The 10,795-nt window shown below is 50.8% G+C and overlaps 1 protein-coding gene across 1 annotated transcript; it reads left to right on the plus strand.

The window, feature by feature from the left end:
• Positions 1-1,403: 1,403 nt before the first annotated feature.
• Positions 1,404-5,912, plus strand: DLX2 (distal-less homeobox 2). The gene is made up of 3 exons (XM_042439330.1): positions 1,404-1,854; positions 2,409-2,599; positions 5,344-5,912. Exons 1-3 carry the CDS (start codon positions 1,473-1,475, stop codon positions 5,845-5,847), a joined length of 1,077 nt encoding a protein of 358 aa, XP_042295264.1. The 5' UTR covers positions 1,404-1,472; the 3' UTR covers positions 5,848-5,912.
• The last annotated feature ends 4,883 nt before the right edge of the window (positions 5,913-10,795 follow it).

Raw genomic sequence — 10,795 nt, forward strand, 5'->3', positions numbered from 1 at the left:
CAGGGGCTGTAGGCTCTATTTCGGAGGAAAGAACTGGCCAAACCATCTCTGAGTCTTCCTCGCTGTGTGAGATGCATGTGTTCACCGTAAGAGGACAGGCGGCTGGAAGGCAGAAGCACACACGAGGGAGGGAAGCGGTGCGCTGCTCTGTATCCTCCTGGGGAGTTGTGGTGACTTTTCTGCTGGGAAACATCATTTTACATCTGACTTTATAAAAGATGATTCTGTATTTCCCTAGGAGGCTATGGCTGCACTTCTAAGCAAGGGCTCAAGCAAAGCAATACATTATTCCCAGTGGCATGGTTCGGATTCAGCATCCACAGACTTGGTCCGAGGAAGACTGAACGAAACCTTTGCTGCTGAAGAAAGCCAGGAGACACAGGGAGGGAGAGAGGGAAGGAGGAGGGAGGGAGGGGGGGGGAAGAAAGAAGCAGGGGAGAAAGTAGGAAGGAAGGAGAGAAAGAGGGAAGCAGGGAGGGAAGGAAGACAGACAGACAGGGAGAGAAGGAAGGCAGCTGAAGGAGGGAGGGAGGGAGGGACAGGGAAGGGAAGGGAATGGGGAAAGGGGGAAAGAAAATCAAGAAGGAAGGGAGCCTGCTGTCTCCTCCTGGGAGTCGAGTCCTACACCTCACTGGTCCCCTGCCTGCCTGCCTCTTTCCCATCACAAAGGCGACCGCCCTTTCCTCCCCAAGGGAGACCGAATCCCCCCACCTGACCCCTGTTGGGGCGACGTCAGCGGAGAGACCCCCCCTCCCTGCCTGCCTGCCTGCCTCCCTCCCTCTGCACCTGGGCCCTTTCTCCCCGCCCCCCGCTCCCCCGGGAAAGACGTCCCAATCTGCGAGGCGCCCCCAGAGAGCGAGGGGACCCAGGCAGGCCAGAGAGGAGGAGAAGGAGGGAAGAGGAGAGAGGGAGGGAGGGAGGGAGAGAGGAAAAGAGAAGGGGAAAGCCAAGGAGAGGGACCCCCAGGGGCTGGCCCCACGGATTGGCTGTTGCTAGGTGACGTGGTGGCCCCTTCTCACGTGACTGGTGTTAAATGCCCGCCTGGCAGCCCCCGGGAGCCGCAGACACGAGGAAAGAGGCGGCCGGGGAGGAAGAAGAGGAGGAGGAGAAGGAGAAGAAGAAGAGGCCGGGCGGGAAGAGTAGGCGGCTGAGCTCAAGGGGAAAGCCAAGCTCCCAGGGAGGATGGAGACCCCCTGGCCAGTCCCTCCGGCCCCTGGAGCCCCCACTGCACCCGGGATGGCCCCCTCCCCAGCAGCTCCCCCAAGAGCTCCCCAGTAAAGCCCCCTCGCCCCCTTCCTCTGCCTCCTTCCAGGCTGGCAGAGGGTCTCCTTCTCCTTTGCAGCCCCGAGGAGATCGGCTTTCCCCTTCCTTCTTTCTGACTTTTAGAAGCCAAAGAAGGAGGGAGGGAAAGGGAGGAAGGAGGAAGGAAGGAAGGAGGAGGGAAGGAGGGCGGGGAAGGAAGCCTGCCCAGGATGACCGGGGTCTTCGAGAGCCTGGCCTCCGACATGCATTCCAGCCAGATCGCCTCCAGCAGCTACCCCCACCAGCCCCACCACCAGCCCGCCTTGCACAAGCCCCAGGAGTCGCCCACCCTCCCGGTCCCCACCGACACCGACAGCAGCTACTACACCAACCAGCATCCCCAACACCAGCAGCACCAGCAGCAGCACGGAGGCAGCGGGTCCCCCTACCCGCCCATGGGCGCCTACCACCACTACCACCCCGCGGGGGGGCCCTACTCCGCCAAAGCCGGCCCCTACGACCTGGGCTACGCCGCCGCCTCCTACAGCCCCTACGCCGCCGCAGCTGCAGCCGTCTACGGGGCCAGGACCTCCCCGGTCGGCCACGAGGCCGGTAAGAGCCCCCTCAAAGACACCACCCGGGTGGGGACAGAGAGGGAGGAAGGAAGGCAGGGAAAGGAAGGAAGGAAGGAAGGAAGGAAGGGAAGGAGAGAGGAAGGAAGGAAGGGAAGAAAGGAAGGGAAACAAACAAACAAACAAACAAAGAACGAAAGGAAGGGAGGGAGGGAGGGAGGAAGGGAAGGAAGGAAGGAAGGAAGGAAGAGGGGAGAGAGGAAGGAAGGAGAGAGGGGAAAAGGAGGGAGGTCTGCCATGGCTGCTTTCCCACCTTCTCCTCAAGCCCAGAGTTTGTCTGAAGGGGGTTCCCCAAGTCTTTCCTTCCCCCGAATTGCGCTCTCTGGGACCCAGAGGGAGACTGGGGTACATTGAGTTCGGATTCGGCGTTCGGGTTCCGCTACGACATTCAGGAGGGGGCCAAGCAATAATGAAAATCAGGCTGGTGGTGATGGTGGTAGTAGCAGTAGTAGTAGTAGTAGTAGTAGGAAGATGCCTGTTGTGGCTGCTGTTCCTCCAAGTCCTGACTCTGTCCCCTTCCTCCCTGGCTGGCAGCGGCGGAGAAGGAGGAAGGGGAGCCGGAGATCCGGATGGTGAACGGGAAGCCCAAGAAAGTGCGGAAGCCCCGGACCATCTACTCCAGCTTCCAGCTGGCGGCCCTGCAGCGGCGCTTCCAGAAGACCCAGTACCTGGCCCTGCCCGAGAGAGCCGAGCTGGCCGCCTCCTTGGGACTCACCCAGACGCAGGTAACGGAGGGAACTAGGGACCGCAAGGGCAAGGGCTCTCCCTCTGCCCCAGGGCCACCTTCTACGCCAGCCCCATGCCTTGCTTTGAGCGCTGGACTAGGGCTCTGGAGACCTGGGTTCCAATCCGTACTCAGTCATGGAAACCCATTGGGTGACTTTGGGAAAGTCATGCTCTCTCAGCCTCAGGGGATGATGGCCACGTCAAACCCTCTTGCCAAGAAAACCCCATGTTAGGGTCACCAGGAGTCGGAAGCGACTTGAAGGCGCACAACAGCAAACAACAACCCTGCATCTGAGGAAGTAGACTGAAGTCTACAAAAGCTCATGATGCCAATTCCTTTCTGTCAGTTAGTCTCAAGGGGGCTGCAAGATCTCTCAACAACAACCATCAGTAAAGTCTCTCCTTAGGGGAGGTGAGTCCAAGTTCCCATCCCTGGGTGGCCTTAGTTTTCTCCCAGAAAACCCAGGTCCACAGCCTCACACACACATGCATACACACACACACCAGTAGTAGAGAAGCAGCCCCCATACAGATCGCGCCGGCAACAAACGTGGGGAGCAGAGCAGGTCTGTGTGTACGTATGTGCCAAGTGTAAAAACGACGGGGTTACGATCCAAGTGTGGTAGCCTTCTGTGAGAAGTGCTTGATCTGGTCTTTAACCCTTTCATTGAAAGGAATGGGGCTGGGTGCCTACTATTACGTTCCCAGGAAAGTAGCGCAGATAGTCGTTTTCAAAAAACTGGACACACTTGCTTCGGTAGGTTGGGTTGTATGCATGTGGGGCGTAGTGGCCTCAGAGTTGGACTAGGACTCTGGAGACCAGCAGTCGATTCCCGGGTCATGCAGGAAACCCCCTGGGTGGCCTTGGGCAAGTCACACTCTCTCAGCCCCAGGGGAGGCCATGACAAACCTCCTCGAAGAAATCTTGCCAAGAAAACCCCACGGCCTTAGTAGGGTCGCCTTAAGTCGGAAACAGCTAGAAGACACACAACAATTGCATAGTTCGCACATATGCACATAACTGTGGAAAGCAGTTTATAGTCTAAGAAAACGATCCCCTTCTTGTACTTTATACTCCACCATAAACTAGGCAAATAGCTAAATCAGATGGCGTTTTCTTTCAATCCGGATCATCCTCCAGACAGGGTTCATTTCCTTAGTCTTCCCACAGTAGCAACACCCCGCCCTTAATTCTATCTTTTTTCTGTATATTTGGATATACCGTGTTATGGCGATGCTCAGGGGTTTTCTGGGGCTGAGAGTGTGTGACTCGTCCAAGGTCACCAGGTGGGTTTCTAAGGGATCAAACCCTGGTCTCCAGAGCCCTAGCCCTACGCTCAAACCACTACACCACGCTGTCTCCTACAGATTCCACCTCCAGCTTTGCAAAGGGATCTTGCAGCCGCTTTGAGACTAACTGGCAACATGAGCTTTGGTAGGCTAAATCTACTTCATCATCTGCTTTTCTCCATACAGCTAATGAAGGAGATTTAAGTCTCCCAAAGTTTATGCTACCAACTTTATTCAAGATGGAGAAATAAGGAGTTAGGAACAGAACGACTGGAAACCGAAAGATACTATTTTGCACCTGCCCTTAAAGTCATTTCCCTGGGCCATTTCCTCCCAGTTGTAAAAGAGAAACCAAGATCTGAGGAGTGTGTTTGTAGAAATAGCTAACGACTTCTCCTGAAAGAAAACGCTGGCACCTAAACCAGTGCCCGCTTCTTGTGGGCATCCTCCGTCGGGGTCTTGGAAAAGCCCGGTTGGGGGGTGGAACTGGGGGGAAAGGTTTTCCCAGTCTTTCCCTCCATCTTCAGAAAAAAAAGGCTTCACTGAGAGATCTCAAAGGCAGGACACTGAGGAAAGATACTTGTGATGGATCTGTCACCCATCTGTTGATGTTTCCAAACCAAAGCCCCATCCAGACTCAACCTGGAGAAGCCGCCAAGAGCTGCCTGGTTGGTTTGGGAGTCCCAGCCAGGAAGCCTGGATGGATGGATGGATGGATGGATGAATGGATGGATGGATGGAGAAGAGGATTTGTGGAGGCAGGAAAAACCACCCAGGCTTTCTTTTTATTGTTTTTTCCCGTGGGCTCTTGGGTGAAAGCACTTTCAGACTGGCTATGAAATTAGATGGCATGAAGGGGCTCTCTCAGCCTCAGGGGGACAAACCTTGCTGAGAAGATCCCACCATAGCTTTACCTGGGGGTCGCCCTACATCGGAAACCACTTTCTTGCTGTTGTGTGTGCCTCCAAGGCATGTTTCACTGATAGCACTGACATTTCTATACCGTGCTAAGCCTTCTTTACAATGTGTAAGGCAATTGCCCCCCAAGGAGGGAAAGGCTGAGGTCCAAAACACTCTGCAGAAATAATCCCGTTTGAGACCGCTTTGACTGCCTTGGCTCAGTGCTAGGGAATTCGGGGAACTGTAGTTTTGGGAGACACTGAGCCTCCTCTGTCAGAGGGAGCTCTGGTGCCACAGTAAACTACAACCCCGAGGAATCCCTAGCACTGAGCCAAGGCAGTTAAAGCAGTCTCAAACGGGATTATTTCTGCAGTGTGTTTTGGACCTAACTGTGCAAAAAAAAAAAAAAAAGGTTGTAACATGAGCTTTGGTAGACTGAAGTCCATCCGAAGCCCGACAGGATTTTGTTGGCTGTTTGGGATTCTTTTTGACGTCGCAGAGGCCTGGCCTTCATCCCCGTCTCTTTTTCCTTTTCTCTTCCTCCTCCTCCAAGGTGAAGATCTGGTTCCAGAACCGACGGTCCAAATTCAAGAAGATGTGGAAAAGCGGCGAGCTGCCGGCGGAGCAGCTCCCGGGCGCCGGTTCCCCTCCTCCGCCTTCTCTTTGCCCTCCTTCCCCTCCAGCCTCAGCCTCTCTGGCGGCCTGGGACTTTGCTCCGCACCCGCAGCGCATCGGCACTGGAGGAAACCTGCATGCGGCCGGAGGAGGAGCAGGAAGCAGCGGCACCAGCAGCGCCGGCTCCAGCCCCGGAGCTCCCAACGGAGCCTCTGCAGCAGCGGCGGCGGCAGCAGCGGCAGCGGCGGCGGCTTTCTTGGGCAACTATTCCTGGTACCACCATCACCACCACCAAGCCGCCTCCTCCTCCTCCTCCGGGGCAAACTTGGCCGGCGCCTCCCCGATCCTGCAGCAAGGGCAGCCTCACCAGCACCACCCGCACCTCCATCACCACCATCACCACCACCACAGCGCCGGCGTCAACGCAGGGACGATTTTCTAGCTCCTCAAGAGGAGATCTAGGTGCAGAGAGTGATGTGGGGAGAGCGGGGGGGGGGGCGTTGATATTTCTAGGGATAAACTCCCCCCCCCTCCCCGCGCTTTTTTTTGAAGGGGGGCAACCCGGCCCTTGCCCCCCCCTGCTTCAGAGTTGGCAGTAGTTGGGGGGGGGGGGGTCTCTGAGACCTTTCCCTGGCTAGATCGGGATCCCTGTAGGCCTCCCGATGACCCATAGGCTCAGCTTCATATTAGAAGTAGGTTGGGGTGCCATTCGGACATAGCCAGGTGAGTCTGGAAGATCGGTCTGCCAAGGGATCTTGCAGCACCTCTGAGGCTAAGGTCCAAAACAACACTCCGGAAATAATCCAATTTCAGGGTGCTTTAGCTGCCTTGGATCAACGCGAGGGATCTGGGAACTCTACTTTTGTGAGACATTGAGCCTCCTCTATCAGAGAGAGAGCTCTGGTGCCGCAAATAAACAACCATATCTAGGATTCCCTAGCACTGGGCCCCGGCAGTTAAAGTAGTCTCAAACTGGATTGTTTCTGCGGTGTGTTTTGGACCTAACTGTAGGGAAGTAGTTGTAGCATGAGTTTTGGTAACACTGTGTTTCTACTGCCTCAGAGGCATGAGGTGCAGTGGAGGGACCAAAGGATGAAGTAAACCTAGGTCCAAAACACACTGCAGAAATAATCTGGTTTGAGACCGCTTTAACTGCCCTGGCTCAGTGCTAGGGATTCCTAGGAATTGTAGTTTGCTGTGGCACCAAGCTCTCTGACAGAGAAAGCTAAATGTCTCACAAAACTACAGTTCCCCAAATTCCCTAGCATTAAGCCAGGATAGTTAAAACTGTCTCAACCTGGATAATTTCCGCAGTGTGTTTTGGACCCAAGTCTACCAAAGCTCATGCTACAACTTCTTTCTCTCCAAGATGCTCCAAGGTCCCTTGGCATCCCAATCCCCTTAAGTGATTTTACCACCATTTCCATTCACAGCAAGGATAAGTCTGTGCGCAAACTTCTTTACTCCCAGAAACTCAGCGGATTCTCTTTCTTTGCGAGAGATCTTCACCTCCCCTTCCCTGCTTCTATAGCCCCTCTTTTTCTGTTGCCTGTGATTTGCTATTTTAATACCCCCCTACTCAAGAGTAAGCCCCATTGAACCCTATGGAACTTGCTTCAGAGGAGTAGACAGGGCTAATATGGCAATCTCTTACTCTCCGCCTCCGTTTAAAGAAGGTGAAAGACAATTTAATGCGAATTCAGTCTTCTCCCATTTTCTCATCAAACCCACCCAGTGCAGTCATTTTGTTTAATTTAATTGTGTTTATTTTTGTAAAACGTTTTTTATAGGTGCCTTTGCAGATGACCTCATTTTGTGATGTTGGGGATTTGGGGGGGAAGAGAGAAATAATTTTTATATGTAGATATTTAAAACGAAAAAGAAAAACCCAGCTGTGTTTAAATTATCTTTTTTTAAATGTTTGCAGGGCTTTTTTCTTCGCAAGGGAAAAGAAAAAAAGATATGTTTGTAATAAAGCTGTTTTTGTGCTCCACCCCAGTTCTTTGTGTAAAAATGTCGGGGAGGGAAAATGTTCCACTGGACGGATTGTGTTTCTTTCCTTTTTGTGAAGCCAGGTTTGTTAATGGCATAATATTTCCCCCTTCCCTCCCTCCCTCCCTCCCTCTCTCTCTCTCTTTGGGCCACTTCCACCAGTACTTTCTTTTCCTGTTTCATGCCTTTCCTCTCCGATGTTAAAAAGAACCAGCTACTGAATTTCCCTAGTTTTGTGGTTTAAACTTTTAACATAACAAAAAGGAAAAGAAATATGAGTATTTTCTTGTTTTATTTATTACAAAAAAAACCCCACGATGTTACTTTTGCAACATGGAGAGGTTATTTAAATAAATTATTGTTTACACCATGGTTTTGTGCCGCTACATCGGAGCTTTTTGTTTTTATTTCTGGCCGTTTCCTATTGCAAGGAAGGAGTTTGTGGGTAGGAAACAAGGATGCTTCACTGTCTTTCCTCCTTCCCTCGCATTTTATTTCTTCTGAGCCTTCTCTTTAAAAAAAATTTCTTTCTTTCTTTCTTTCTTTCTTTCTCTTTCTTTCTTGGGTTCCTCCTCCTTTTTCTTCAGAATGCACTGCGCCAATCCTTCCAGTTTTTATTGTTTCTTCTGATGTTGTAATATTATTATTATTATTACAGTCAAACTACAGCGCCTTTGAAGCGTTAATTGTAGCAGTTGTTAAGCAATTCTGTGCCTTTGGTGAAGTGAGTAGAAAATTACAATGCCTTACTATCTTCCCTTTCCCTCCTTTAATCGCATTTTATTTCTTCCTAGCTTTTTTCCATGATCCATCTTCCTTCCTTCCTTCCTTCCTCTCTCATTCTTTTTTTCTCGGGTTGTTCCTTCCTTTTCTTCCAAAATGCGGTTCGAGTCAATCTGAAACTTTCCCGGTTCTTGTCCTTTTTTATTTTTAATGTGTTTCTTGTTGGATTTCTATCCCGCCTTTCCCCAAACGGGAGTTGTGGGGCGGCCTTGATCCTCTGGGGGCAGGAGGTTAGTGGGCAGGGGCAGCAAGCGTCCTCCTTTTCCAGCACACGTCCTACATTTCAGCCTTCTGTCCAGGAGGGAGTTCCCAAAGATCTTCTATTTTTGAGCATGGCTAAGAAGCATGGGTTTATTATATTTATATGACTGGGTTTAGCTTTGTGTGTGTGTGTGGGGGGGTGTCCTCTCTTTTGATTGAATGCCCTCCATTTCGACCACGGCTAAGAAGCTTGAGTTTACTCTTCTATGAATGTGTTGAGCTTTTGTTTGGCCATAGCCTCCCTTTTTTTAAAATGACTGTCCTCCCTTCTGAGCCAGGAACAGACATTTACATTTCCCAGGAGTGTTTTTGAGGGTTTGTCTTTTCTCCTTTTTTCTGGGATGCCCTCTATTTCGAGCCTGATTTAAGAAACGCGAATTTAATCTCTCTAGAAGCGCTTGGAGCTTTTCGTGAGTCGGGTCCTCCCTTTTTCCCTGGAATGCCCTCCATTTCGAGCCCGACTTGAGAAGCACGAATTGAACATTTCTAGTAAGAGAGCTTCCAGCTTTTCTTGGGTCAGATCCTCCATTCCGAGCATGACCCAAAATCATGGTTTTATCTTTCTGGGGGGGGGGGGGGGGTGGTTTGAGCTTGGATAGGGTCCTGTCTTCCCTTTTTTCTGGGACGTCCTCCATTTCGGGGTGTCTTATCTGGACCCCTATTTGCGGCTTCCCTCCGGATGGCAGCCCCCTCCTCCTCCTTTTCCCTCCTCCCCAGGAAAAGGACCAGGCTTCCCTGCCTCCCTCCCTGCGGGCGCTCCCTTCCGCCGGCCCAGACTCGTCCCCACCAGCCGACTGGGCGCTGGCGCCACCGGGATGCAGGACGGAGGAACCCCGGCGGAGGAGGAGAGCCTCCTGGCTCCTGGCACCCGCCTTCTGCCAGCGGACGCGGCGGCTGGCCCTGGGGAGGGGAACGGCCCCGGTGGGAACTAGTCTCCGCTACACACACACACACACACAAGTCCCACACACACACAGGAGACTCCGTCAGCCCCAGAAAGCCAGAAAAGACAAATATATTTATAGACAGTCTCCAATATCCGATTGTGTGTGTGTGTGTGTGTGTGTGTGTATGAATATGTGTGTGAACACACACACGCACATATATATATATATACACGTGTATATATATGTGTATATACAACATGCGTATATGTGTGTGTGTGTATCTATGTACAGATTCAACCTTCCACAGGTTCTATATATGTGTGTGTGTGTGTGTGTATCTCTCTCTCTCTCTCTCTCTCTCTCTCTCTCTGTATCTATGTGCAGTCTCCCATATCCACGGATTCCACGGGTTTTGTGTGTGTGTGCACGTGCACATATATATGTGTGTGTATAACTGTGTGTGTTCATATGTGTGTGTGCATATATGTGTATGTGTGTGTGTATATATATATATACACACACACATACACACACATATATAAACACATATGTACATGTATATGTGTGTGTGAATGAGTGAGTGTGAGTGTGTGTGTGTGTGCGCACACACTTCTCCCTCCATATTCTCTGGGGTTCAGGGCACAGGACCCCCATGAATGTGGTAAAACCGCAAATAACAAAAACACTAAAAACACTGGGGGGGGGGGGAGGAATAAAATCAGTTATGGAATATTTTATTTTAGCATGTTTCAGGAAAAACACGGCCAAAAAATGGTTTTATTTCCTAATTTCCCCACCGGCCTTGGCCTTCACATCTCTACCTGAGAGAACACCTCTCTAGGGATTTCTAGGTCCTTCAGTGCGACTTTTGGTTAAAGTAGACCATAGAGTTGAGCTGGAGGACTTAGATATTCCTAGAGAGAACATATTAATAATCAGATCTGCCAAAGTCAAAGCCACCAATGTGGAGGGACAAGTGTATATATATTTTCCAGAAAACAAGGCTTGATTTTTTGCAATTTTATACAAGGGGTACTATTTTACCCTTGAGCATCTGCAGATTTTATTATTGTCAGGTAATTTAAGTTTTCTAGGGCTTGAGCCTTTTGAAAGAAACAAAAATATCGAAATATCAAAATATCGAAGCCAAGCTTGTTAGGATCTAGCTTTAAATCAGCTGAGTAGCAGAAATGTTACTTTGCCTAACTGTGCTTCCCTAAGAACCAAGACTGGCTCCAAAAACAACACAAGCAGCTTGAAGTTCAAACAAAAGTTTACTAATGGCTTTAATCTATGTTTACCTGAAAATGCTATATTCCAATCTAGTTAATGAATAGTTCAGGTAAAAGAAATCTTTATGTGTAGAAAGTTGAGAGAGCAGGAAGATGGAAACACAGCTCAGTTGAAAATATTTTGAGAGAATGTCTGTTAGTTGCAAAGGGGGAGTGACCTGAGTCACATAGTTAG

Source organism: Sceloporus undulatus, chromosome 1 (assembly GCF_019175285.1).
Source record: "Sceloporus undulatus isolate JIND9_A2432 ecotype Alabama chromosome 1, SceUnd_v1.1, whole genome shotgun sequence".
Lineage (NCBI taxonomy): Eukaryota > Metazoa > Chordata > Lepidosauria > Squamata > Phrynosomatidae > Sceloporus > Sceloporus undulatus.